The 25,004-nt window shown below is 50.7% G+C and overlaps 9 protein-coding genes across 9 annotated transcripts; 5 read left to right on the top strand and 4 right to left on the bottom strand.

Annotated features, from left to right (window-relative positions):
* Positions 1-183: 183 nt before the first annotated feature.
* Positions 184-5,069, top strand: ASPGLDRAFT_72104 (MFS transporter/fungal specific transcription factor domain-containing protein; the record flags this gene model as incomplete). The annotated part of the gene is made up of 10 exons (XM_022549594.1): positions 184-286; positions 345-385; positions 519-684; positions 730-814; positions 871-1,327; positions 1,378-1,769; positions 1,827-1,962; positions 2,345-2,414; positions 2,505-2,954; positions 3,013-5,069. 10 exons carry the CDS (start codon positions 184-186, stop codon positions 4,953-4,955), a joined length of 3,843 nt encoding a protein of 1,280 aa, XP_022404632.1. The 3' UTR covers positions 4,956-5,069.
* A 794-nt stretch (positions 5,070-5,863) lies between these two features.
* On the top strand, positions 5,864-10,343 carry ASPGLDRAFT_118039 (uncharacterized protein; the record flags this gene model as incomplete). Its single annotated transcript, XM_022539923.1, has 5 exons — positions 5,864-6,176; positions 6,235-6,328; positions 6,375-8,519; positions 8,582-9,758; positions 9,810-10,343. 5 exons carry the CDS (start codon positions 5,864-5,866, stop codon positions 10,341-10,343), a joined length of 4,263 nt encoding a protein of 1,420 aa, XP_022404633.1.
* A 172-nt stretch (positions 10,344-10,515) lies between these two features.
* On the bottom strand, positions 10,516-13,735 carry ASPGLDRAFT_32415 (uncharacterized protein; the record flags this gene model as incomplete). The annotated part of the gene is made up of 10 exons (XM_022544168.1): positions 10,516-11,415; positions 11,467-11,549; positions 11,597-11,824; positions 11,876-12,242; positions 12,297-12,471; positions 12,520-12,635; positions 12,800-12,943; positions 12,989-13,045; positions 13,091-13,678; positions 13,727-13,735. 10 exons carry the CDS (start codon positions 13,733-13,735, stop codon positions 10,516-10,518), a joined length of 2,667 nt encoding a protein of 888 aa, XP_022404634.1.
* A 322-nt stretch (positions 13,736-14,057) lies between these two features.
* ASPGLDRAFT_32416 (uncharacterized protein) lies at positions 14,058-15,709 on the top strand (the record flags this gene model as incomplete). The annotated part of the gene is made up of 6 exons (XM_022544169.1): positions 14,058-14,117; positions 14,165-14,810; positions 14,861-14,999; positions 15,054-15,200; positions 15,251-15,578; positions 15,638-15,709. 6 exons carry the CDS (start codon positions 14,058-14,060, stop codon positions 15,707-15,709), a joined length of 1,392 nt encoding a protein of 463 aa, XP_022404635.1.
* Positions 15,710-15,933: 224 nt separating this feature from the next.
* Positions 15,934-17,293, bottom strand: ASPGLDRAFT_32417 (uncharacterized protein; the record flags this gene model as incomplete). Its single annotated transcript, XM_022544170.1, has 5 exons — positions 15,934-16,533; positions 16,592-16,858; positions 16,910-16,955; positions 17,020-17,078; positions 17,147-17,293. 5 exons carry the CDS (start codon positions 17,291-17,293, stop codon positions 15,934-15,936), a joined length of 1,119 nt encoding a protein of 372 aa, XP_022404636.1.
* A 704-nt stretch (positions 17,294-17,997) lies between these two features.
* Positions 17,998-19,913, top strand: ASPGLDRAFT_32418 (cytochrome P450; the record flags this gene model as incomplete). The annotated part of the gene is made up of 5 exons (XM_022544171.1): positions 17,998-18,421; positions 18,480-18,671; positions 18,736-19,070; positions 19,121-19,658; positions 19,726-19,913. 5 exons carry the CDS (start codon positions 17,998-18,000, stop codon positions 19,911-19,913), a joined length of 1,677 nt encoding a protein of 558 aa, XP_022404637.1.
* Positions 19,765-21,175, bottom strand: ASPGLDRAFT_43034 (uncharacterized protein). The gene is made up of 5 exons (XM_022545728.1): positions 21,024-21,175; positions 20,856-20,952; positions 20,625-20,794; positions 20,465-20,571; positions 19,765-20,398 (listed from the first exon to the last, which is right to left on the bottom strand). Exons 2-5 carry the CDS (start codon positions 20,896-20,898, stop codon positions 20,218-20,220), a joined length of 501 nt encoding a protein of 166 aa, XP_022404638.1. The 5' UTR covers positions 20,899-20,952; positions 21,024-21,175; the 3' UTR covers positions 19,765-20,217.
* A 1,433-nt stretch (positions 21,176-22,608) lies between these two features.
* Positions 22,609-22,966, bottom strand: ASPGLDRAFT_1010564 (uncharacterized protein). Its single transcript, XM_022539407.1, has 2 exons — positions 22,697-22,966; positions 22,609-22,640 (listed from the first exon to the last, which is right to left on the bottom strand). The coding sequence occupies exon 1, from the start codon at positions 22,921-22,923 to the stop codon at positions 22,744-22,746; it is 180 nt and encodes a 59-aa protein (XP_022404639.1). The 5' UTR covers positions 22,924-22,966; the 3' UTR covers positions 22,609-22,640; positions 22,697-22,743.
* Positions 22,967-23,402: 436 nt separating this feature from the next.
* ASPGLDRAFT_118909 (glycoside hydrolase family 3 protein) lies at positions 23,403-24,898 on the top strand (the record flags this gene model as incomplete). Its single annotated transcript, XM_022539998.1, has 6 exons — positions 23,403-23,523; positions 23,572-23,765; positions 23,823-23,875; positions 23,933-24,161; positions 24,208-24,620; positions 24,667-24,898. Coding segments are annotated over 6 exons (1,242 nt in total), but the record flags the coding sequence as incomplete, so codon positions are not given.
* Positions 24,899-25,004: the final 106 nt, after the last annotated feature.

The following is a 25,004-nucleotide window of genomic DNA, read 5'->3' on the forward strand; positions in this document are numbered from 1 at the left end:
TTCACATTACTTGCTCGAAGATGGGGTACGATACGATATCAAGAATGTCTGTCGATAAGCCGCCTGGAGTCGGAACAGGGGTTTGAAGAGTACCCTATACAGATATCCAGAGCTATGGCGGTTCATAATAATGGACTATCCCAATCCTCCGCTGATGTGCGGAAATAACGCGACAGCTTCGATATGCAGAATTCCAAGGTTCTTGTCCCAGAGCACGTTTCAAAGCCGGAGAGCGATGATGGTGAAAGGACCGTCTATATTGATCATGATGCAGAGAGGTCGTATGGTCAGTCGTGGTTCTGATTCATTCAACTGACCCAGAGAATATGCTCACGATCCACCAGTCCGAAAGGTAGATTGGTTCTTACTGCCTCTTCTATGCACGGTAAGCGGATCCTTCAAGGTTTGCTGCTTACATTTGTGCTAAATAATGTTATCAGATGTACTTTTTCGATTGCATGGACCGTGTATGCTCATCGTCTCGGAATGTTCTTGGGGAAGCATGCTGATGCAGTCAGAGCAACCTGGCCAACGCCAAAACCGATGGCCTGGAAGAGGACCTCAAGTTTCCCGGAAATGGCTACTCGCTCATGATAATCCTCTTCTACATCCCGTTTGGGTTGTGTGATTTGCCGTGGAATCTCTTGATCAAACGTTTCTCCGGAAGGATTATGCTCTCATTCAGTATGGCGCTTCAGCGATAAAGAGAGAAATGCTGACCACAGCCAGTGACCGTTGTCTGGGGAATTCTGTCGCTCTGTCAATGCGCTGCTACCAACTTTGGTAGTCTACTTGCAATTCGCATTATTCTCGGGTAAGCCGTTTCTCTCCCATAACGGGCCCTGTATGTTAACTGGTCCCAACGCATAGAGTATTCGAAGCCGGATTCTTCGCTGGCGCTACGTTCTATTTCACGCTCTTCTACACGCGAGGTGAAATGGGGCTACGTCTTTCAATTCTGCAAACCTTTGCTGTTCTAGCGTCAGCGTTCAGTGGACTCATTTCCTACGGTGTTTTCCGAATCGACCACCCCTCCGTGCAGGGATGGCAGTGGCTGTTCATTATTGAGGGATCCATGACATTCTTGACAGGGATTATCGGGTTCTTCTGGCTTCCGGCGGGCCCCCAGAATGCCTGGTTTCTGAACCAGAGGGAGAGAGCAGCAGCAAATGCACGATTACTACGTGATAATTCGGTCGACGTTGAGACCGCACTGAATCTGAAAGAGTGTTTTCGGACATGGAGAAATTGGAAGTTCCCGGTTTGGTGTATTATAACGCTCACGTATCCAGTGGCATACGCAACAGCGATGAACTTCTTCCCGTTGGTAAGTCATATCATCGCCAACCGGGCGAGTCGACTAACACTTGCTGGTAGATCGTTGGACGGCTGGGCTTTTCGGTCGTCAAAACCAATCTCTGGACGGTTGCTCCAAACTTGGTCGGCGCAGTAGTCTTACTTTGCGTAGCGACATCCTCGGATTATTTTCGCGAAAGGGCGTTTCACATCGTCTTCTCCCTGGCATTGTCGCTGATCGGGATGTTAATTCTCGCGGCCTTAAATGTAACCCAGCACAAAGGCGTTGCATATTTTGCGTGCTTTCTCATGGCGGCTGGATCGTACATCCCGTCCTGTCTCGTCCACGCATGGCATAATAACAACAACATCCACGAGAACTCGCGCGCATCAAACACTGGACTGTTCGTCGGGCTGGGAAATTTGGCTGGCGTCTTGAGCGCTGCCACCTTTCGCACGGAATACGCTCCAAAGTGAGTATCATCGCCCATCTTCAAACAGTGATGCGTTTCCTAACATGGAAATGCCAGGTACATCCCAACTCTAGTAGCTACCTGCTGCTGCAACGTAGTGTGTATTGCTGGCGTATTGTGGATGGGTTTATGGATGAGGTCCGAGAATAAAAGGCGAGATCGAGAGCAAGGCGTCCGGCTTCGAGGGCATGAGGTTGAAACGAGCCAATTGACACTTGGCGAAGACAGTCCAGAATGGCGATATTTCCTGTAGCTCGGAAAGAGTATTGCGCAGTAACAAATCATGATGGTGCATGACCTATCGGGGCTCATAATCTCATTCCGTCCTGTCTACCAATGTATGCAAATCGTACCTTGTACACCTGATAAGATCCTTGTAAATGCGGAGTTGGAGACGGTCTTATCAGTCTGGTCGCTAATCAATCATTGATATTTTGAAGGCGTAATCCTTCAAAATCGGGAATGGCCGATTGTTCTCTGGGTATTCCGTCCGCGAAAACGACCGTGTCTGTTGCTCTGAACTTATCCCCATGGTCGTGAAATCGCACATCTGTGACTGGCCTAATTGCGGCAAGGCCTTTACTCGCGCTGAGCATTTGCGGAGGCATTCTTTGAACCATGAAGAACCACGGAGCGGATACACCTGTGAGCGATGCTCTGTTCACTTCAACAGGCCTGATTTGCTCAGTCAGTGCTTCCCAAACGCAATCACTGCAAGCGCTGACACACAAACAGCAAGACACATGATGAGACATGCAAAGCGAGACGAAGAAGCCGGTGGTCCTGGTCTGGGGATATTAGAAACCCGAAAAAGAACTCGACGCGCCCCGAACGGAACGATCGTGACCAAGCCGGCTAAACGACAAGCTAGGAAGGCGATATCAAATAGACATACACGTTCTGTATCGCACACGTCTTTCGAAATTGCAAGTGAAGGGAATGCTGGGCTTATCGAATCCCACGACTATCCCCATGGGGCACCTGTTTCTCCTCCATCATCTGCCCATCTCGAGGGTCATGACCAACACAGTGATATTGGGATCAGTGACGAGGATGCACTACTGGCCCCTATGATGCCCGGTGGTCCTTACGAGCCATACGTTGAACCAATTCCGGGGCAATTCGACGCAGCGGATGGATCGTGGGGTACTTCTCCTTTTGGCGACATGTTTACCGCAGACACGGGTATGTACATCAGTGTGGTTTGGAAGACGATGGCAACACTGACTGGGCGCTTTCCTAGCAATGGATTTCAACATGCCTTTTGCAGTCACTCACAACTACAACTGGCTCTTCGATGTCTCCTGTCTGGATGACGCCTTTGTCGATCTGGATTGGCCATTGGAACCAATCTCTCCCAACCAAGACTCAATCGCATCCTTTCCGGGGGAAGAGAGAGACGCAACCCGGGAAATGGATTCTGGGGAGCTTGTGGAGCTTTGTAGTCCTGATCTGGACTTCAATCTGGACCCTTCGTCGATACTCCTCGAAGCAGCAACGTTGATCGATAAAGGCCTGTATCCAGACGCTAGCACATCGTCCAGCACTTCACACCAGCAAGCCGATCAGACGGCCTCGGAGTACCCGGAGATGGAATGGATGACTGGGCATCCGCAGTTGGATACACCGTCTCGACCTCGCTTGCCTCAAGTGACAGATGAAGCGCGAAGCAGTGTCCTGGCTTTGATTTCAAACGCCAAGGACGTGAGCGGCGCCTCGCCCTTGTTATCACTGGAAGCTCTCCAGGGATATTGTGACCTCTTCTTCTCACGATTCAACGTAGCGCACCCGTTAATCCATCAAGGAACATTCAATCCTAATCAAGCAGAACCGGTATTTCTAGCTGCTGTTCTTTGTCTGGGAGCAACATATAGCAGTCGGGAGGCACACCAGATTGCGGTTGGAATCCATGACTCTTTGCGAAACCAGCTTTTCTGTCACCCAGATTTCTCTCCCCAGCCCGACCTGTGGGTTCTGCAGGCAATGCTCCTGATTGACTGCTTTGGCAAGATGCGCGCAGGTCCAAAACAACGAGATCGAGCTCAGCTGTTTCACTGTGTACTCATCAAGATGATCCGTCGCAGCAACTGCTGTGTCATCCAAACACCCACGATCCGCAGTCGACCCAAGGACCTAGAACACGCCTGGGCAGAAGCAATGGACTTGGAGCAGCGGAAGCGGCTGGCGATGCACTGTTTCATGTGGGATACTCAACACGCGGTGCTCTTCTCGCAGTCCCTATGTATGTCCGCTTTCGAGATGCGGTTCCCCTTGCCCTGCGAGGCCAGTACCTGGGAAGCTTCAACGCCGGAGCAGTGGCTCCAGTGCGCAATAAAAGAGCCCGACCACCCTTTTCTATCGGCGCTCAAAGGATATATTGCTCCCCACGCCGTGCACCGTCCCCGGCATCTCAACCCCCTTGCGCATATCTTCCTCCTGCACGGACTGATGTCGCTTTCCTCAGACCTGAGACGACGAGATCAAACGACGATTCGATCGGAGACTCCCGAGCTGGCTGGTGCGTGGAAGCACCGGATAGGGCGATCATATGACTTGTGGAAGATCGACTTTGACGCAGACTGCATGGCAATGAAACTGGGTCAGGCGGAGAACCCTCGCCGGTTCACTGGTATCAAGATGGCGGCCCACATGCTGTATCGGTCAGCCCATATCACATTGAATGTAGAAATCCTCGACCTACAAATCTGCGCCGGAACACCGCACATTCTTGGACGCGCGGTGACACAAAACGACATCGAGCGATCCCGACGCATCATCCCCCAGTGGCTCCAGGACGAATCTGGGATGGCACTGAAAGCCGCAAAACACGCGTCTTTTATCCTGCAGGACGCTGTGATGAGTCTGGATGACTGGGACGATGCGGACGCATTCCATTTCCCCTGGTGTCTGTATCTCGCGACGCTGACCTGCTGGGCGTTCCATCTGCCAAAAGAAGGTCATAACGCACCAACCCAATGCCCTCAAAGCAATGAACAGGCCAAAACGGAGATGTCGTTGCTGATAGTCGCCATGACGACGTGCTCAAGTCTGGACGAGTTGGCGTCACTGGCCGGGAAGTATTCCACAAAAGGGTTGATGAAAGTAATGGCACAGAAGCTGGCAACGGTACGCTGGACTGTAGTTCACGATGCGATGAAGGTGTTGTTTCGTCTGGTCGGTTTGTGATTGAGCAGGAATGTAGGAGGAAAGAACCCATGGACGATATATATATATCGAGACTAGATACTCTACGTACACTGCTCTACGCCATTTGCTTCCTAGTTAGCTTCAATTGACTGGACATTTCCATTAAAGAATAAATACCTAACCCTATATGAATCTATCTATCCTTATCCGTATATTTTTCTTTTCTTTCCTTTCCCTACTCCACTCTATCTACTCCCTGCAAGCAACCCACTTTCACGAATCTAATCAGATCTGGCAAGTAGCCCAATTATCACTGTCCATAGAAGACGTGCTAACCACAAGATACAGCAGTAGAGCGGCTCCGTCGAACCGTGAGCAGCCAGAAATGCGATATTGTCTTCGTGATGAACTGCCATCTGCTGTGATTCACGGGGTGTCATATTCCCCAGAAAACCGTCTTATGCGCCAACTATTACAAGGGGTATGACAAGGATGGCTGTTAGTTATCATCGCGCTGCAAGACAACGTTGGGGTTCATGGTGTACCTACAGACGGGGGACGGTACGTCGAGGTAGAACGCGATCATGGAATCCGAATTTCTTGCTAACCCTTTCTCTTTGATCAGAACGAAGGAGTCGTAAGACTACTTCGTCGACCAAGCAAAGATTGACATCGCAAATCGGTTGATTGTATCGGATCCCCCCACTCTTGGACACCCACCTCCAAAGGATGACGCCAATTTCTGCCAATAGAGATAATGGTGATAGCACATGATGATAAATTGCCCAGGGATTATACTGCTAGACTCGATATGCGCGGGGATTTATGGAAGAAAAGGGCTCTTGCAGACTGAATTTCTTTGCAGCTGTCGAAGAACACTTCTCAAAGTTGACAGAGAACAATGTATGCTTAATACTCACTAACTATACGTTGCACCAATCTCAGATATGGTCTTTATTCCTCGCCAGACGTTCACACCTCCTGGCGAAGCTTTGCAGGAGCTCGTTAACCTGACTTACACGTCGTCGACTATTTCATTCTACCTCAACGGAACGAAGATCGCCTTAACCAACCCAAACCCTCAATGGACGCTGCTGGACTTCATTCGGTCCCAGGACTGTCTAAAAGGAACAAAGTTGGGATGTGGCGAAGGGGGTTGTGGTGCCTGCACCGTGGTGCTACAAACCAGAGACACTCGGCATAATTCTCGCAAGATCAGACATCTGGCAATCAACGCATGTCTTTATCCCTTGGTTGGTGGTTAGTATCACTCCATTTGACGTTCACTGAAGCAACGCAACATTAATGCGTGGAACAGTAATCGGGAAGCATGTCATCACGATCGAAGGATTGGGAACGGTTGAGAATCCGCATCCATTGCAGGAGCGAATGGGAAAGCTTCATGGCTCTCAGTAAGTATGCCGGCTTTCTCATCGGGATTTATACTGACCATATCAGATGCGGATTCTGCACCCCTGGAATTGTCATGTCCTTATACGCCGTCATTCGAAATGCCTACGACCCAACCACCGGCTCATTTGACCTTTCGGAAGAGGAAATTGAGATGAAGGGACACCTGGATGGGAATTTGTGCCGCTGTACCGGATACAAACCCATTCTGCAGATTGCAAAGACATTCGTCCAGGCGGATCTCAAGGGCCGGCTGGCGGATTCGAAGACGGCCTTTTCAGAAAGCTCTGAGGACCACACAAGGGATGTGGAAGAATACAGCCTCCACTCCCAATCACCAAGCACAACGAGCTCATGTGGCCGTCCCGGAAAATGCTGTCGTGACGGACCGAGTACGACCTGCTCACCCCCGTCGCCACTCGCGAGCGAGGGCAGCTCTGGAACGAGTTTTTCCAGCACCGAATCTAGTCCCAAGTCGACAGTACCTCAATTCGATCTCATACCGTACTCACCAGCGTCCGAGATCATATTCCCACCTAGCCTTCATAGACATGTCCATCTCCCCATCTGTTACGGCGATGTGGAACGGGTATGGCTTCGACCTGTGACCCTGGCGCAACTGGTCGACGTATTGGCCGTCTTTCCTATGGCCAAACTGGTTTGTGGTGCCAGTGAGATGCAAGTCGACGTTCGCTTCAAGGGCTCACATTTTCCGGTATCTGTCTTTGTGGGCGACATCGAAGAACTCGCGACTATTCATGTGCCAGGAGATCCAAGTACATTGACAGAGTTCGTCGTCGGCGGAAATGCGTCTCTTAGCGATGTCGAAGAAACATGTCGCCAGTTAAGTGTCCGACTGGGAAAGCGTGGAACGACCCTTGCTGCTATGGCCAAAGTATTGCGATATTTCGCTGGACGGCAGATTCGCAATGCAGCATCCCTGGCTGGAAATATTGCTACCGCGTCTCCGATTTCTGATATGAACCCACTTTTGCTGGCCGTGAACGCCACCGTCATGACGCTGAGTCCGAAAGGGGAGGAATCCATCCCTATGATTTCCATGTTCTTAGGATATCGGAAGACTGCTCTCCGTGAAGGAGCAGTCATCACTAAGATTCGCATCCCTCTTCCACCGCCAAATGGATTGCAAATCACCAAGTCATACAAGCAGGCGAAGCGAAAAGATGATGACATTGCCATAGTGGCGGCAGCATTTTGCGTGACGTTCGACGGAGATGGAGTAGTAACTCACGCTTCGCTCGCCTATGGAGGCATGGCGCCCACAACAGTTTTGGCTTACCAGGCCGGAACTAGTCTTTCCGGGAGAAAGTGGAATGATAAGGAGACTTTATACGATGCCCTGCGGGCGCTGACGAGAGACTTTAGCCTTCCGTACGGCGTTCCTGGAGGAATGGCGACATACCGCCGCACGCTCACTTTGTCGCTTTTCTTCCGTTTCTGGAACGAGGCTGTGAGGGACCTTAACCTAGGTGCTTCAGCTATGGAGTTAGACTGCGTTGATGAAATTCACCGTGAAATATCCACGGGTGCTCGCGATGATCATAATCCCCATGAGCAGCGAGTTGTCGGGAAGCAGATACCCCATCTGTCGGGGTTGAAGCACGCTACAGGTGAAGCTGAGTATGTTGATGACATACCGCCCCCAGCACGAGAGCTCTGTGGGGCTCTGGTATTGTCTCAACGAGCGCACGCCAAAATCATCTCAGTCGACTGGACACTCGCCATTGGTCCCGGGCTCGCAGTGGGCTACATCGACCGGCACAGCATTCCAATTGACCGAAATCTGTGGGGGTCGGTGAACCGCGATGAGCCCTTTTTCGCCACGGATGAAGTGCATTCTCACGGCCAGCCGATCGGAATGGTGTACGCAGAGACTGAATTAGAAGCACAAGCAGCAGCCAGGGTGGTCCGTGTTGAATACGAAGATTTGCCAGCGATCTTGACCATCGATCAAGCCATTGAGGCAAAAAGCTTTTTTCACCATGGCAAAGAGTTGAGGAAAGGAGCACCTCCAGACGAAATGGCCGACGTATTTGCTCGATGCGATAGGGTCTTCACCGGTGTGACGCGTGTAGGGGGTCAAGAGCATTTCTATCTCGAAACGAATGCAGCAATGGTCATTCCACACGTCGAGGACGGTACAATGGAAGTCTGGTCGTCCACCCAAAATACGTGAGTTCCAGCACAACTATGATCCCTGTTAAACTTGACAAGCTGACACCTTCTTTTTTCAGAATGGAGACACAAGAGTTCGTTAGCCAAGTCACCGGCGTGCCTAGCAATCGCATCAATGCGCGAGTCAAGCGTATGGGTGGTGGCTTCGGTGGTAAAGAGTCTCGCAGTGTTCAAGTGGCATGTTTACTGGCCATCGCGGCGAAAAAGGAGCGGCGACCGATGCGAGCAATGCTTAATCGCGACGAGGACATGATGACAACCGGCCAACGCCATCCGGTTCAGTGTCGATGGAAGGTTGGAGTCAAGGATGGTCGATTGGTTGCCCTTGACGCTGACTGCTACAACAATGCTGGCTACTCGCTAGATATGAGCAGTGCCGTGATGGACCGGTGCTGTACTCACCTTGACAATTGCTACCAGATCCCGAATGTCCATATCCGGGGTTGGGTGTGTCGTACAAACACGCACAGCAATACGGCTTTTCGAGGTTTCGGAGGTCCGCAGGGCATGTTCATCGCTGAAAGCTACATGTCGGCTGTGGCGGAGGGACTGGGAATGCCCGTGGATGAACTACGACTGAGGAACCTATATCGACAAGGCGATCGGACCCCATTTTTGCAGACCATTGACGAGGACTGGCACGTTCCGCTCCTTCTGGAGCAGGTGCGACAGGAGGCGCGCTATGATGAGCGAAAACGACAGATTGCCACATTCAACGCAGAGCATCATTGGAAGAAGCGCGGAATATGTCTTGTGCCGACAAAATTCGGGTTGTCGTTCGCCACGGCACTCCATCTCAACCAAGCTGGTGCATCCGTCAAGATCTACGCAGATGGGTCGATCCTACTCAATCACGGGGGAACCGAAATGGGACAGGGATTGTACACCAAAATGGCCCAGGTTGCGGCCCAGGAGTTGGGCGTTTCCGTTGACTCCATCTATACGCAGGACACCTCATCTTATCAGACAGCCAATGCCTCGCCGACGGCGGCCTCTTCCGGCAGTGATCTTAATGGAATGGCGGTCAAACACGCTTGCGACCAACTCAACGAGCGTCTTCAACCGTATCGCGACCGATACGGACCAGATGCCTCGATGGCGACGATTGCACATGCGGCTTATCTGGATCGTGTGAACCTCGTGGCTAGCGGTTTCTGGAAGATGCCGAAGATTGGCCACGAATGGGGAGTGTACGATCCGGAGAAAGTGAATCCAATGTACTATTATTTTACGCAAGTGAGTCATCTCGTTATTCCTTTTTCTCTGACTATGATACTAATTCACTAGGGCGTCGCTTGCACTGAAGTCGAGCTGGACCTCCTCACTGGAGACCATACTGTGCTGCGGACGGATATCAAAATGGATGTCGGACGCTCTATCAATCCCGCAATCGACTACGGCCAAGTTGAAGGGGCTTTCGTCCAGGGACAGGGTCTTTTTACAATGGAAGAGAGTCTTTGGACGCGGACTGGACAATTGGCGACACGCGGGCCTGGAAACTACAAAATTCCCGGATTCAGCGACATCCCACAGGAATTCAACGTCAGCTTCCTCCAGGGTGTGTCTTGGAAACATCTGCGATCGATACAAAGCAGCAAAGGGTGTGGTGAGCCGCCTTTGTTTTTGGGCTCGACGGTATTGTTTGCTCTAAGGGAGGCATTGCGAAGTGCTCGTCAAGATAATGGGGTGGAGGAGCCTTTAGTTTTGGACAGTCCGGCTACGGTTGAAAAGCTCCGGTTGGCAGTCGGAGATGAGCTTCTGAAGATGGGCACAGTTGAAGCCAAGGAGGGGGAGACACCGTTTTTTGTCACAGTGGCGTGAAGGATCCAAATAGATACATGAATGATTTTGGTTATGGCACAATCGCGCGCTCCTTCTGATGCACATTACACAGAACACCACGACCACACTTAACTTTGGCTTATAAACTGGCTTGCGTTGACGATCCAAACAATGTAAGATGGAGTAATTCTAGTGCGCTAGATCACTAGGTCTACATCAGTACATCGTGGTAATAATCTTCGATCCATCTGGCCGCTCTTTCGCCCACCGCTGCATCATCAGCACCAGTCCACCGTCCAACTGATCCAACATATCCGTCTGGTCTCACATTCACAACGACCGCTTCACTGTTCGTGAGCGAACTGGCCCACTTGTTAATACAACCGGGAGAAGTCGTGTCATCGAGATATACCGTCCAACGGCTACGCTGCAGTGGGACTGGAAGGTCATGAATCTCAAAGGCAGACTTCTGCGTCGCGGTGACAAGGGCTAGAGTAGCAATCTGCGAGATGGCAGTATATCGCTGGGACGATAGAAACGTATCAGACTGCGCGACGCTTCGGGGCATGTCCGAGTAAGACTTGTCGACCATTGGCGATAGACGGCGCAGAAACGCGTCCAAGCCAGTACAAAGTGCGGACAGAAACGGCCTGGCTTTCATTATATCCGGAACAACCAAGTATATCCTGAACTGGCTCAAAAATGGAATGTCCAGTTGGATATCGACCGGGTTGGCGTCGATATATCGCGTCACTCGAGATGGCAACAACAAGGCGCCCGGACGGAGACTTTGACGCACGCTAATTTCGTCGTCGTCCACTTTTGTAAGAACGCCCGCTGCATATTCCGCGCCTATGCCGGAGATGAAGCGGATGTTCTCGTCGAAGTTCCGGGTTAGCGCCTCGTCGCCCTGGGAAAAGGCCTTGCAGTGTCCGACATCAAAAGCAATAAGGTCACTTGCAATCTTCTGCCGCTCTTCCTCGTACGTCGACAGCAAGGATGGTTTTGATAAGCCACGAATTACGAGATTCAATTTCCACGCCAGGTTGAACGTATCGTGCATGCTGGTGTTGGCGCCTTGGGCTGCCAGAGCTGAGTGACAGTGTCCTGCCTGTGAAAGTGAGCATGGTGAAGACATCGAAAACAGCAGCGGTAAACATACATCACCGGCGATAAATGTCTGTAGTTGGGGATCCGCAAAATGATTGGCGACTCGCTGTCCAACTACATAGTTGCCGAACCATTCTGGTACCCCAGTTAGATATGTTTCCAGAATGGCGATGGCAACCTACCGATACTGGACCATTCCAACCGATATGGATGCATGGCGGCCCTTGCGCGCTCCATAACATACTCTGCCGTCACCATTGTTTTGTCAACGGCGTCACCGTCAATCGAACTGAGCTGGACGTACAGCCGGGTCATGTTGCGCTCGCGAGGAATCCACAGAATCGAACCGGCTGTATGGGAGCGCACGGCGACTTTGCTCCAGAGATCAGGGAAGTCTGTTTCAATCACTCCTACGAATAGTTAGTGACTTTTTGTCCTTGTCCGATTCGATTCGGTCATACCATCCAAGACTCCCCAAGACTCGTTTGTCCGGGCTCCTTCAAGCCGCGCGTCTGGAATTGACTGCCGCACTTGTGACCGAGCGCCGTCGCAGCCAATGAGGTAGTCGGTTTGGATATCTTTGATGGTGCCAGACGCAAGATCTTGATAGCTCACGCACAACCGATTGCTGGACGGGACGCGACTACAGGACAAGAATCGACTGTTTCGGGTAACAGCCAGACCGCGAGCGGCCATGTCCCGGAGAAAGACGTCCTCGAGCATTCCTTGATGAGCCAGCAGGATATAGGGATCCGTAGCTCCGACAAGATGATCCGGATAATGCACTTTGCGACCGGTTCGATGGAGGGGAGCATCGTCCGTGGATTCCTATTCAAACCCCGAGTTAGGACTCATTCCACAGGCTCTGCTCTGCTGGCTTACCCAAAAGCAAATATCGTATACGCGCGCACCCTCACGCAAAAGGGAATCGGCGAGTCGCAGCTGTTTGAGAGTCTCGATAGTCTTGGGCTGAATTCCATCGGCCCTACCAGTCGATATCTTATCGGGCTGTTCATCGAGGACAATTGTTTTGATTCCGAATCTCGCGAGATTGCACCTTGCTCGATCAGTCCGTTTTACTGGTAGCACAAGTAGAATGACTTACGCCAACATTAGCCCAGATGGACCAGCACCCACAACGACAACACTGGTCGCGTTGCTAGACCCATTGTCACGGAAGCCTTCATAATTTGCACTTGGAACCATAATTGCGAATAGTTCCTATACGGTTGAGCATAGTAGAAGAAGAGATGCGTTCTATTTGAGTAACTCTGCTCTTGTTTACTGACATCGGTGCAATTGCCGACCCCCACTTTTGAACCGAATGCCTATCGACCTTGGAGATATCTTTTGGCTCTACTCCTCAGTTACTACCACCGAGTCACCCCTCCATCGACAACGATATCCTGCCCCGTCATGTACGCACTGGCATCGCTCGCCAGAAACATACACGCGCCCCGGAGATCGTCTGGTTCAGCAACTCGGCCCAGCATGATCTCTCCCTTCCAACTTTCAAGCAATTGGGGGAACTAGGAGTTATCAGAGTTGTCCTTTGCATCACGGAGGGTACTTACGCCGGCGGTCATTTCCGTTTGCACGTAGCCCGGTGAAATCGAATTGACACGGATTCCCTGTTCGTCAGTCGTTATGCAATGTAGCGGCAGGGTGAAACTCACATGAGGTGCCAATTCCTGCGCAATGGCCGGACACATGGCTTTCACGGCACCTTTGGAGCCACAGTACGCACTACAGAGTTGGCTTCGAATGGCCCGCTGACTGGCGATGCTGGCCACCAGAATGATGCTCCCATATCGCGTACCGTTTGCGATCATCTGTCGAGCTGCCAGTTGCGCCGTAAAGTATGATCCCAACACGTTGACGGACAGTAAATCGTGGTGGTCTTGGTACGAGAATTCGAGGAAGGGGCGATGACGATTGATTCCGGCACATGGGATACAGATATCGAGCGCATTGGAAAAATCGGACTTGAACCGATTGAAGCCATTTTGGAGTGATTGCTCAGAAGATATGTCAACTCTATAAACCGTCAGCAACCGAAACCAGAGACCGAGTGTAAGAAGTCCAGACTCGTAGTATGCTACCCGGACACCGTATTGCTCACTCAAGGCTCGGAATGTGTCGTCTGGCTGAATAACGTCAAAGATGGCCACGTCGGCTCCGGCTTCAGCACAGCTCTGCGTAAATGCAAGGCCACATCCGCGAGCGCCTCCGGTAACCAAAGCAGTTCGGCCTTTCAACGAAAACTAGGGATTCAGTGGGTGTAGTCGGGTCGTTGTTCTTGGGTGTCTTACTCTCGACATTGCGAACTGTATGTCCTAGATTCGTTCCAGCGGGGTGAGACACAGTTATACAGACCGAGGGGCATTAGGACTGTCCCTAACTTCATAATATCGCTCTGAAGTACGATAACAACCAACGTTATCAAGAAGTACCCCCACTCTTGGATGTACACTCTTGATCTTATCGTCATGTGCGGTCATGCATATCTGGGGTATCCCCGTTGCATTCCGTGGGGTTTTCCAAGCGCGTCGTCACGGATTAATACAATTCACATCCCTTGAAGATACGCTCTTCAGGATGTTATGTGACAAGAACATCTATTGAGAAAGAGCTTCTAGCAACATGTCATCACCAATTCCGATGAAACAAAAGCAGTCCCGAGAAGAGGAATGTCGGTTGCAGGTTCGTTCACTCCTGGTGTGGGTTGGACCGCGCTGATACAGTAATAGATCATCGTGGTCGGAGCTGGGCTTGCTGGCCTAGGAACCGCGATCAGTTGTCTGCTAGCCGGTCATGATGTCCACATCCTCGAAGCCACACATGAGATCCGCGAAGTCGGTGCCGGTATACAAGTACTGCCCAACAGTTCGCGAATCTTGCAACACTGGGGTCTGCAAGAGTCCCTAACGCCGCACATGACTTATCCACGAATGTGCAACTTTCTCGGTTGGAAAGGAAACCTGATATCGTCACTTGACTTCCACGAATCCGAGAAACAGTACCCCGGGACATGGTATCGCGATTTTCATCGGGCGGACCTCCAGCAGTGCCTCGTTGCGAGAGTTCAGGGGCTGGGAGGACAAATAATATGCAATGCCCGCATTGTGGACGTTCAAGTTCATACGGACAACTCGACGGCAACCGCGATCTGTGCAGATGGCCGAAAATGGACAGGCGATCTGGTGATCGGTGCTGACGGGGTGTTTGGAAAGCTGACACAGGTGCTCTTGGGACGGCCGGATCCTCCGACTAATACAGGTGACTTGGCGTATCGTCTGCTTCTATCAACGGAAAAAATGCTCCAAGATCCGGAGCTGGAAGTGTTCGTGACGGATCCGCAAGTCAACTACTGGTTGGGACCGGATGCTCATGCAGGTAGGCGGTTGTACCTACTAATAGCTACTGGCGTTTGCTGACAATACTAGTGAACTATGTTCTTCGTGATGGAGAACTTTTTAACATGGTTCTCTTGGTCCCGGACGACATTCCCGAAGAGTCATTGGCTTCAACGGTCGAAGGCAATGTGAAAGAGATGTGCTCTTTATTCAAAGGATGGGATTCACGGTGCGCTATGTAGAAGCTGTCCAATGGAATAAATCGCTAAGGATTCATACATAGTATTCAAAAACTTCTCCAACTCTGTGAATCTGTCCACAAATGGAGACTCTGCATTCGATACGGCGAATACGATTGGACACATCCCTCAGGAACGTGGGTGATGTTGGGCGATGCTGTCCACGCCACATTGCCTTATTTGGCCTCGGGGTAAACCCACCCACCTTGCTTATTCTGAACCCTTATCTGACGTATCACAGAGCCGGAATGGCATTCGAAGACGGGGCAGTACTGGGCGAATGCCTTTCCCGACTCCCAGACTACCGCGGTGTGTCCAAGAAATCCCCCGATTTTCTCGAACAGCAACGCCATGCCTTATCGGTTTTCGAAGAATGTCGCAAACAACGCACGCAGATGGTGGTGGCGAGGGGGAACGTACAACAGTATCTGTATCATCTGCATGATGGACCTGAGCAGGAGGAACGGGACCGAAAGATGCAGATGGTCCCGACCCCAGAAGGTGAGGCTTTGGCCTGGCGAGATCCGGGTCTGGCACCGAAATTATTGGGCTATGATCATATCAACGATGTAAGGTCCCCGTATCTACAAGTGCTTGTATTAGCCGGATGATGCTAATTGCGAGGTAGGTTGATCGTCACTGGGAGCGGCTACACGACAGTGCAATGAATGAGGATACGTCAACACAATCACGACTATAACTGCGGTTCCGGTTGCTACATATATATCCGTTCAGCAGGCAATTTTATAGCTCGACAAATCACGAATACGCAGAGTAGTTTCATTCGCGCGCAAAGAAGTATATACTTGAATGTTAATATGTTTATTAAAAATCTATTTACAACGAATGGACGCGGATGCGAGTCCATAGAATGTTACACGGGCTTTTGTACAAATAAAAGTCAGATACTTTACATCAAACGAATCATGAAGGCGATGACTGAATGTCACTCCTCGAGTTCTGCGACTTTGGGAAACCGATGTCTGGATACTCGTTCACCTGGTCACCGACATGTGTCGCGCAAACGTCGATGTTGGTTGTCACCGTGATTTCTCCTCCACCTCCCATCCGGAGAAGGTCTTCTTCGGACCCGGTCAAAGTAGCACCGAGATCCTTGCGCGCCTTCGAATCATTCTGCGAAGCGCATAGAGTAGTGCCGCCCTTGGAGTTCTTGTTGGAACTGATCTTGCAGTCGGACATTTTGTGGCCACCACTCACGGAATTGTCGACAGTCGAGCCACCGACGAATTTGGTGAAGAGAGTCTTCAATGCCGGAAGATTGACTGCGATGACGGCAACCTCAATCTCGATAGATGCGGCTATAAGCATACGGCCCAAGACGTACGTTGTGTCCGGATTTTCAACCATCTGGACCTGAAGAGCGAAGCGGCACATCGCCGTGACAACAGACAGGGAACCGAAACCAATGACTCCGAGAACAGCAAGCTTTCGTTTAGGGTTCATTCGAAGCTTCAGTACTGTCGGGATTGGAAGAATAAGGATAACGATATCTGAAAAGGCATTCTAGAATAGCGATCATGGTCAGCAAAATGTTGAGGATCTGTTCAGGAGGAAAACCTACCAGTGCAGTTGGAACCATCATGACGACATACTGGCTGAGACACTGAGCGTTGGGATACAATTCTGGATGGATCATGGCGTCCATCGGTCTGCATTGCATGAACCCCAGCATCCAGTTGACGATGGTAAAGGAGGCGTTGATGCCCATCGTGACATAGACGGCGATCTGAAAGCCTCTCTGAGGCGACAGTCGGAGATAGAACAGGAGAAACGCTTGCTTGATGGTCCAATGAAGGAACATCCAGTAGATCTCCTCTACGAATAGCCACTGTACTCCTTGTCAGACCGCTGCTGTGTTGCTGGGGGCTGAGTTTCGTACCTTGGTCACTTTTTGCAGTTGTCCGTCTGGTAATTCAGCGAGGTGTCTATTTCCAGTCAATATCCCACAATCGCAGAGAGAGAGAGAGAGAGGGTGTGTGTACTACTCACCTTCCAGATCCATTGTACAAGAAAATGTACACAATGGCATGCTGCACTCCATTGACGAACTAACGTAAAGAGATACATTAGTATAAGCTCTGCTCGCAGGATTCGACTGCATATGTGAGATACTTACAAATAGAAGGACAGCCATGCCATCATCCCAGCCGAACGTTTGGAGCCGCCATCGACAGTACAACCGGAGAAAGATCGAGCAGGTGCCCAAGGCAAAAGCAATTGTGGCAACGGCATACGCCAACGGCTGGAGGTTCTCGATGGCCATAATTTGTCAAGGGAAAGAAGGAAGCATGGGACAAATCCGACAACGGTTTCTTGTCTGCAGCAACCTCTCGCGTGGAAAAAGTTCCATGGCGATAATTTAAAATACCCCATTTCAAATCCATGGACACGGATCCGCGGGACTGAGCCATGGAAACCCCTGGAAAAACTATTGAAGACAATGAGAGACAGAGCGAATGTTATTGAGACAGGTCATATAGGCTGTTGAACTGATACATGATCCGGAGTACCTATCAATATTCTAAAATGGAAAGACCGGCCGTGCACCAAGCCAAGATGCATCGGATCTCCGGTCCGATGTGGAACGAACGCATATTCCCGAGAAAGAGTGGAGTTTAACCATTCCTAACTGGCCATCCGACCCAATGTCCCCAACCCCCTCGGACGCAGATGACAGATGCCAACGGCCGAATGAAATGCAGCTTCGGATATTGACAGATCACGCAAGGAATGGCTTCCTTGACTCGAAGGCATGTCTGACGTGAGCCCGACTGCCGGGTCCCTGATTGGCCACGGCGCACACCTGCCAATCCTGCGGCTGGTACGAGTTAAGCGGGGATATGTTTGCTTAAATGATCCGGGGCTTCTCTTGGCTTCTGGTCAGGATCCGTGCCCGCTTTTGACTTTGAGCATATTTCCCAATCCGACATATCATACTTTGGTGACCGTTCGAATACGATGAGCGCCATGCAATTCCGAACAGCTCTAGAGTCCGGTCTAGGTAGTCAAGGGGCCGCAGCTGCGGGTCTTGGGATCCTGCTGCATTTGAGCATCTTTCGTACCAATTTCCCTGCCGAAGATTACATGTATACGCTGTTGGGGTTCCATGTGTTAAGTTTGCTTGCAGCGGCCTACGTCTATTGGGCAATAGCTCAGTTCTCATTATGGCACACTATTATGCGCATCGGGTACCTGTCATCCTCGTTCCATGTCGGCCTGTTGCTTAGTATCAGTGTGTATCGGTTGTTCTTTCATCGCCTGAAACATTTTCCCGGACCCCTGGGATCGAAACTCACCCGGTTCCACGACGCTTACCTTGCGGCGAAAGACGTACAGTACAATGTCGAAATTGGAAAGTTGCACGATCAATACGGCGATTTTGTCCGAACAGGTAAGATAACAATCTGTTCTATCTCTTTGAACATGTCTCATATATCTTGTGTGGTAAGGTCCCCGAGAGATTTCTATAGTGCGGAAATCTGCTGTGTCGTTGATCTTCAGTCCCCAATCCAAGTGTTCCAAGTCGACGTGGTATGCTCAGGTATCGACGGATCCTAAGTCATGTTCCATTCATCACACCCGCGATGTTGATGATCATCGTAAACGACGGAAGGCATGGGATCGAGGATTATCCGTTAAGGGTAAGTGCTCTTCCAGAGTGAGAATGCTAGTAGTGGCTGAACGAAGAATCGCTCCGACATACAGCACTTGGAACCTATGAGTCACGGATCAAGACCAAAGTCGACTTGCTGTCGGCGCAGATCGGGGCCCATTTGGACCAAGCTTTCGATGCGACCGCGTGGTCCATGTTTTTGAGCTTCGATATCATGGGGGAAGTCGGGTTCGGTAAGGAGTTCGGGAATCTGACCACTGGAGTTGAACATCCTGCCATCGGGGGTATCCATGACAGTATGACTGTTGCCGGAGTCATGGGCCACATCCCGTGGTTGTTGAACCTCCTTGGTCAACTACCAGGGGCCACGTCGGGCTATACCGGCTTTTTCAAATGGTGTGCGGACGAAATCGAACGGAAGAAAAAGGTACGCGGGCAACATAAAACAATCAAGAGTGGAATGGCTGATGTGTCCAGGTCTGGGATGCCAGTAAATATCCAGACGATATCGTATCGTGGTTGCTCAAAGCCTACAAAGAAGGAGATATCTCTGCTCCTCCGTCCGAAGAGGCGCTTCACCAAGATTCGCGCGTTCTCGTTGTTGCTGGTAGCGAAACGACGGCGACAACTTTGGCCTCGACCCTCTTCTATCTCGCCAAACACCCGGCTGTTCTGGTCAAGCTCCAGCGGTACTTGTATGAAGCGATGCCGGACGGTCCAGGCGACTGGAGATATGATAGAGTCAAGGAAATTACGTTCATTGATGATATTATCAACGAGACGCTTCGTCTGCGGCCTGCTGTCATGACAGGGGGTTACCGTGTCACGCCTGCCGAAGGAATACAGGTTGACGAAGTCCACATTCCCGGCGATGTCAATGTTTTCGTTCCCACGCAAGTGATCCAGACCCACGAGAAATACTATAAGGACGCCAAGCAGTTCATCCCGGAACGATGGACTGAAAAGAGGGAGGAAAAGGGGACAGACGGAGCCCCTTTCTTTCCTTTTGTGCTCGGTATTATTTAGGCCACGCCCATTTCCAAAAGTTCATCGCAATAGATGCTGACCCTCCTGATATGCAGGTCCGTACAGTTGTCCTGGTAAAAGTCTGGCCATGATGAGTCTTCGTATTTCCTTGTCCATCCTGGCCCAACAGTACGATATAGCATTTGCACCGGGAGAAACGGGAGAAATTTTTGAGAGGCGGGCACGGGATATATTTACCACGGCTCTGCCGCCGCTACACCTCCAATTCCGAAAGCGAGCGTAAAGATGACGGGGACGATTGTTATGTACCAAGAGTCTTTCTTTCTTTTCTTTCCCCCGCATCAGTGCGAGTACGTCTTACCCTGGGCACTCGCGCCATTAAATATATTATGCCCTTCGATTTGAATCCACCGTCGACCAGACATTCCCTACATCTACTGTAGACTTTCTAAGAAATTGAGGTTTCTACAATGGCTACATAATCGATACTCCATATAATGAGTTTATGGAGGATATATATGTAGCTGGCACCGAGAAAACCGACCATGGTCATGAATATCCCTCAGCCCGTGAGGTCATGTCCGAATCTATTGCTCACCAGCGTCGACGATAACGACAGGCGCACGGACATCGCCGGAGTCGGTACCAAGGCTCTCAATTTCCTTGACAACGATAAAGGAGTCCCTGTCGGCAACCTCACCGAAGACAACATGGTTGCCGTCCAACCAGGGGGTATCGACAGTGGTGATGAAGAACTGAGAGCCGTTGCTATGGGATTGTTAGTTGATTCAAAAATATGGATGTGCTTGCTTCCGCTTTGGGGGGAGAACGTACGTGTTGCGACCAGCGTTGGCCATGGACAGGAGGCCGGGCTTGGTGTGCTTGTAGAGGAAGTTCTCGTCGTTGAATTTCTCACCATAGATGGACTTGCCGCCGGTGCCCTGAAGATTCTGTCAGTTTGAGCTCCATCCGGGATCGAGATATGGGACCGTACGTTGTGGTTGGTGAAGTCACCACCCTGGAGCATGAAGTCGGGGATGACACGGTGGAAGCCGGAACCCTTGTAGCCGAAGCCGTGGGCGCCGCTGCAGAGCTCACGGAAGTTCCTTGCGGTCCTAGGAACGTCACGCTCGAAGAGGTTGAAATTGATGCGGCCAACCTTACCTAAAAGGAGCAAAAAGACCGGTTAGCTCAATATCACAAAAGCTGGCAGGGAGTAGCTTACCGGCGTACTGCACCACGAAGAAAGCTCTAGTGTTTCCAGACATGATTGCGGGAGTTTAATGGAAAGAATGGAAGAGAGAATAGAGGAATACTGTGAGTAGAAGAATACTGTGAGTAGAATACTGTGAGCAATGGAGGAAGAGAAGGCGGGGTTATTTTATGACCTCAAGGTCGCTTCGGGAGCTTGGGCCAGCGCGGGGCTCTGCCCTTGGCCTTAAGACTGCGATATGTGGTTGGTTCTCTGCGCTGAAGGCGTGATGGACCGGACTCCACAAGTGCCGTGCTCGCCTGTGCTGCTCGACGGGCAAGCCATGAGCCGGGAGATACGCCAATAGTTGTCTACATAATTGGGAAGAACGGTAGTTCACCAAGATATAAGCCATGAATACAAACTAAATTGTAGCTATGAAAATAATGTAAATTCTGCCTCAGGCATTCAGCGGATATCTAACACGCGCCGCGCCGCAATAAAAAACAACATCAGCGTTCACCATGGACACGCACAATGCCCCCCCGGAGTGTTGAAAAACGCAAATCTGAATCTGCCGCAATTGAAGGTCATGTTTCAAAACAGGCGCGGACCGACATGGCTGGAGATGTCCATGTCCAAAATGGGACGTAGATGCCGGTACAGGCGGATGTTGAGAAAATCTCCCAGAATCTCAAGTACCTGAATCAAGACCAGACTTGCCAACATTGTGCGCGGAGCGATAGTAGCTCATCCCGATATCAGGGTGCTGGTTGGGCTCCACCATCCAAGCCATGCGCGACCGTGAATCTCGACGTGTGTGCTTGATTATTATTCAAAGTTTATCTGGAAGTCAATGAACGTCACTTACGGCCGATTGAGTGGCTACAAGCAAACCGACATGACATCCAACATGCACAATGAGATTCTGTCTGTTGTACAGGCTATTGTTGACCGCCGTGGCCCATTAGCCAGCCCTGATACTCGCTACAATGGCCTCTCAGTGCTACGGAAGATAGGAAAGACGATTGCACTTTCCACCAACACAATTGGACGTAAAATTCGGCAATGCTTTGACGGCGATCCATCCCATGAGGAGGGAATGCTGGGAATTTTGTACAAGATGGACTTGTACGAACTCGAGGATATCAGAAACGATGCTGATTTGGTCAAGGTAATCCTTCTGCCCCTATCCCACTCCTATCCCGGACAAGAGCCATTGATATAAGGTCCTGGGGCGATCTTACTCAGGCGATCTTCCACATTGAACAGTGATGAATTGTCCTCGTTGCCCGGCAAGAGGCGAAAGTTTACCACGAAGATAGCGTCTCCAAGCGCGCGGTACTTCTCTTTCTTCTCGTTGGCGTCAAATGTCCACGTCGACGCTGCACATGGAAAAACCTCGTTAGCATGCTGGTCCTGCAGAAAGGCACATGACTGCCGTACTTATCAGAGTATGACTTCCCCCAAGATTGTGCCTTGCTTCCGGGGTCGCCAGCCAAAAGCTGCGCAATGTTTGTGGTATTAGCAAATAATCCACTAGCGTGCGCTCCGATGGTAACATCATCGTTCGTCATGAACAGGCCACGCGGTGATATGGTGTGGTTCGACCCGTCGCTGTAAGCGCTGAAGAAGTCGTCCATGTAGACGGAAGTCGCATTGATTTGTGTTTCGTACCTAAATAATGAGGAGTTATCAGCAGATTGTTATTCCGCAAGAGCAATATGAGGGGACATCCTACACCTGGGATGAATCTCAAGGTCCCATGGCTCTTGCCATTGTAAGAATGTCGCCGACATCCAAAGGCCCAATCGAAAGCTATGACATTCATCAGTTGGAAAGCCGTATTGCGCAGAACAGGCTGAAGGACTAACGCGGCGCAAGATTTGGAGCTATTTAATGTGTCAGTTTGATCTAGCGTTCACTGATAGGATACCTTGTTAACAGAGAATATAAGGGCCGGCACAAGGGCATTAAAGCCACATTCAACCATGATGGCGATACTCAATGTAGATGGCGCTTCACTTTTTCGTATCCTCTTGTGGCGACTCCGAATGCTTGATTGCACACAAACTATGGAGCAGCTATCACCGCTCAACATCACACAGTCATAATTCGGATAATAGAAGAAATATAGAAAGATCATTGAAAGTTTGATTCCATATGAAAGTAGCCCAAAGTCCAACTATATATGTCACTAACGGAGAAAACGGAGTTTTGAGCCCAACCAAAACCAAACAGATATCATACTCGTACAGCCGCAGCACCTCATCACCGTCGTAAAGAAGGCACAGACCATAGCTCTCGTTGTAGGATAGCTTCTGCTCTTTGGCAACTAATTCCTTTGCAGCTGGCGTAGATAAGCTTTCTCATGTGCGGAGGAGCCGGTGCGCGAGGTTGCGCAACGGGCAACTAGGAGCCTTCCACCGTCTGCGTACTCCTCTGCGTTTCTCCACCTGGGAAACAACGCAAGATACATATGGCGTATAAATGGCAGTTTATTGCGCCGGGCGCGTATAAAGGGGAGATGAAATCCGGTCCAAGAGACTGCAAGCCATACAGCACAGCTTCTAAGTCACAATGCTCCAAACCAGCATTATTGGGATACTCTACGCCCTTTCGCTTTGGTCCGCTACTAATGCAGAGAATATCACGAGTGACAGCTACTTCTATGGCCAGTCGCCTCCGGTCTATCCGTCTCGTGCGTATTACAGTCCTCGCCTTAAGACTTGCTACTGATTACCAGCAGCGGAAGGTACGGGGTCCGGGTCCTGGGCCACAGCTTATAGAAAGGCACGAGATCTTGTTGAGAAACTGAGCCCAGAGGAAAAGGTCAGCCTGACAGCTGGTGTCAAGTTGGATGATGGATGCATGGGGAATATCCCCGCCATTCCCCGCGTGGGGTTTCTTGGGTTGTGTGAATCGGATGCTGAAAATGGATTGGTATGTTGAAAACTCCTATCAGTATTTCTGCTGTTCTAAATAAGAATGTACACGCAGCGAATGACGGACTATGTCAACGGCTGGTCCAGCGGGATACATGTCGGCGCAAGGTAATACTACCCTCTTGATGTCCAGGCAAAGAGATTCCACTATACTGACAATAACAGTTGGAGCAAGGATCTCACTAGACAGCGAGGGATGCATATGGGCCAGGAATTCCGCAATAAAGGTGTCCACGTGCTGCTAGGTCCAGTGGTTGGTCCCATTGGACGGGTTGCAACAGGCGGTCGTAATTGGGAGGGCTTTTCATCTGATCCTTACCTCACCGGAGAACTGGGTGCAGAGACAGTCAAGGGAATTCAATCAGCAGGCGTGTCTGCAAGCACCAAGGCAGGTGTGGATCTCTCGGCCTAAGAAGAAAAGAACTAACAAGCATGGGTAGCACTATATTGGCAACGAGCAAGAACTGCACCGCAACCCTGAAACGGATGCTCAAGGGGAAAATGTTGAGTCGGTCTCATCTAACATTGATGATACAACAATCCATGAGCTCTACCTCTGGCCCTTTCAAGATGCTGTGCGGGCTGGGAACGCATCAGTCATGTGCTCATATCAGCGCATTAATAACTCATATGGCTGCCAGAACAGCAAGACACTCAATAGCCTTCTCAAAGGGGAGCTTGGCTTTCAAGGATACGTGATAACAGATTGGTATGCCCAACATGCTGGCATTGTAGCAGCTAATGCTGGCTTGGATATGGTGATGCCAATTACCACTCTCTGGGGCCTGAACCTTACAGATGCCATCGCCAATGGGACCATGGATGCCTCCCGGTTAGATGATATGGTGACAAGGTGAGCTTTCTTCGCAATGTGTATCATGACACAGCTTACTGTTCAGAATCATCGCATCGTGGTATCAACTTGGCCAAGATACTTCCTTCCCTCCAACAGGTATCGGAATGCCTCATGATGTAAATGCGAACCATCAGCGCATCATCGCCAAGTATCCGGCGGAACGAGAGACGCTCTTGCAAAGCGCTATTGAGGGCCATGTCTTGGTCAAGAACGTTGAAGGGGCGCTACCGCTGCAAACACCGCAGCTGCTGTCAGTGTTCGGTTATGATGCAAGAGGTCTTCAGTTTAGAGTGGCACAGCGAAGCCGCAAAATCCGCGCCAATCCGCGCCGAATCCGCAATGGCGCGGATTCGGATCCAGTGGGCCAGAATCCGAAGCGGC

Source organism: Aspergillus glaucus (genome assembly GCF_001890805.1).
Source record: "Aspergillus glaucus CBS 516.65 unplaced genomic scaffold ASPGLscaffold_3, whole genome shotgun sequence".
Taxonomy (NCBI): domain Eukaryota; kingdom Fungi; phylum Ascomycota; class Eurotiomycetes; order Eurotiales; family Aspergillaceae; genus Aspergillus; species Aspergillus glaucus.

What these genes read in the sequence shown, in the direction of transcription:
- ASPGLDRAFT_43034 (XM_022545728.1), bottom strand. Translation starts at nt 20,898, where the DNA reads ATGTCTGGAAACACTAGAGCTTTCTTCGTGGTGCAGTACGCCG. An exon ending in CTTCGTGGTGCAGTACGCCG is followed by an intron (nt 20,795 to 20,855) that starts GTAAGCTACTCC and finishes TGCTCCTTTTAG; the next exon opens with GTAAGGTTGGCCGCATCAAT. An exon ending in GTGACTTCACCAACCACAAC is followed by an intron (nt 20,572 to 20,624) that starts GTACGGTCCCAT and finishes CAGAATCTTCAG; the next exon opens with GGCACCGGCGGCAAGTCCAT.
- ASPGLDRAFT_1010564 (XM_022539407.1), bottom strand. Translation starts at nt 22,923, where the DNA reads ATGTTGAGCGGTGATAGCTGCTCCATAGTTTGTGTGCAATCAAGCATT.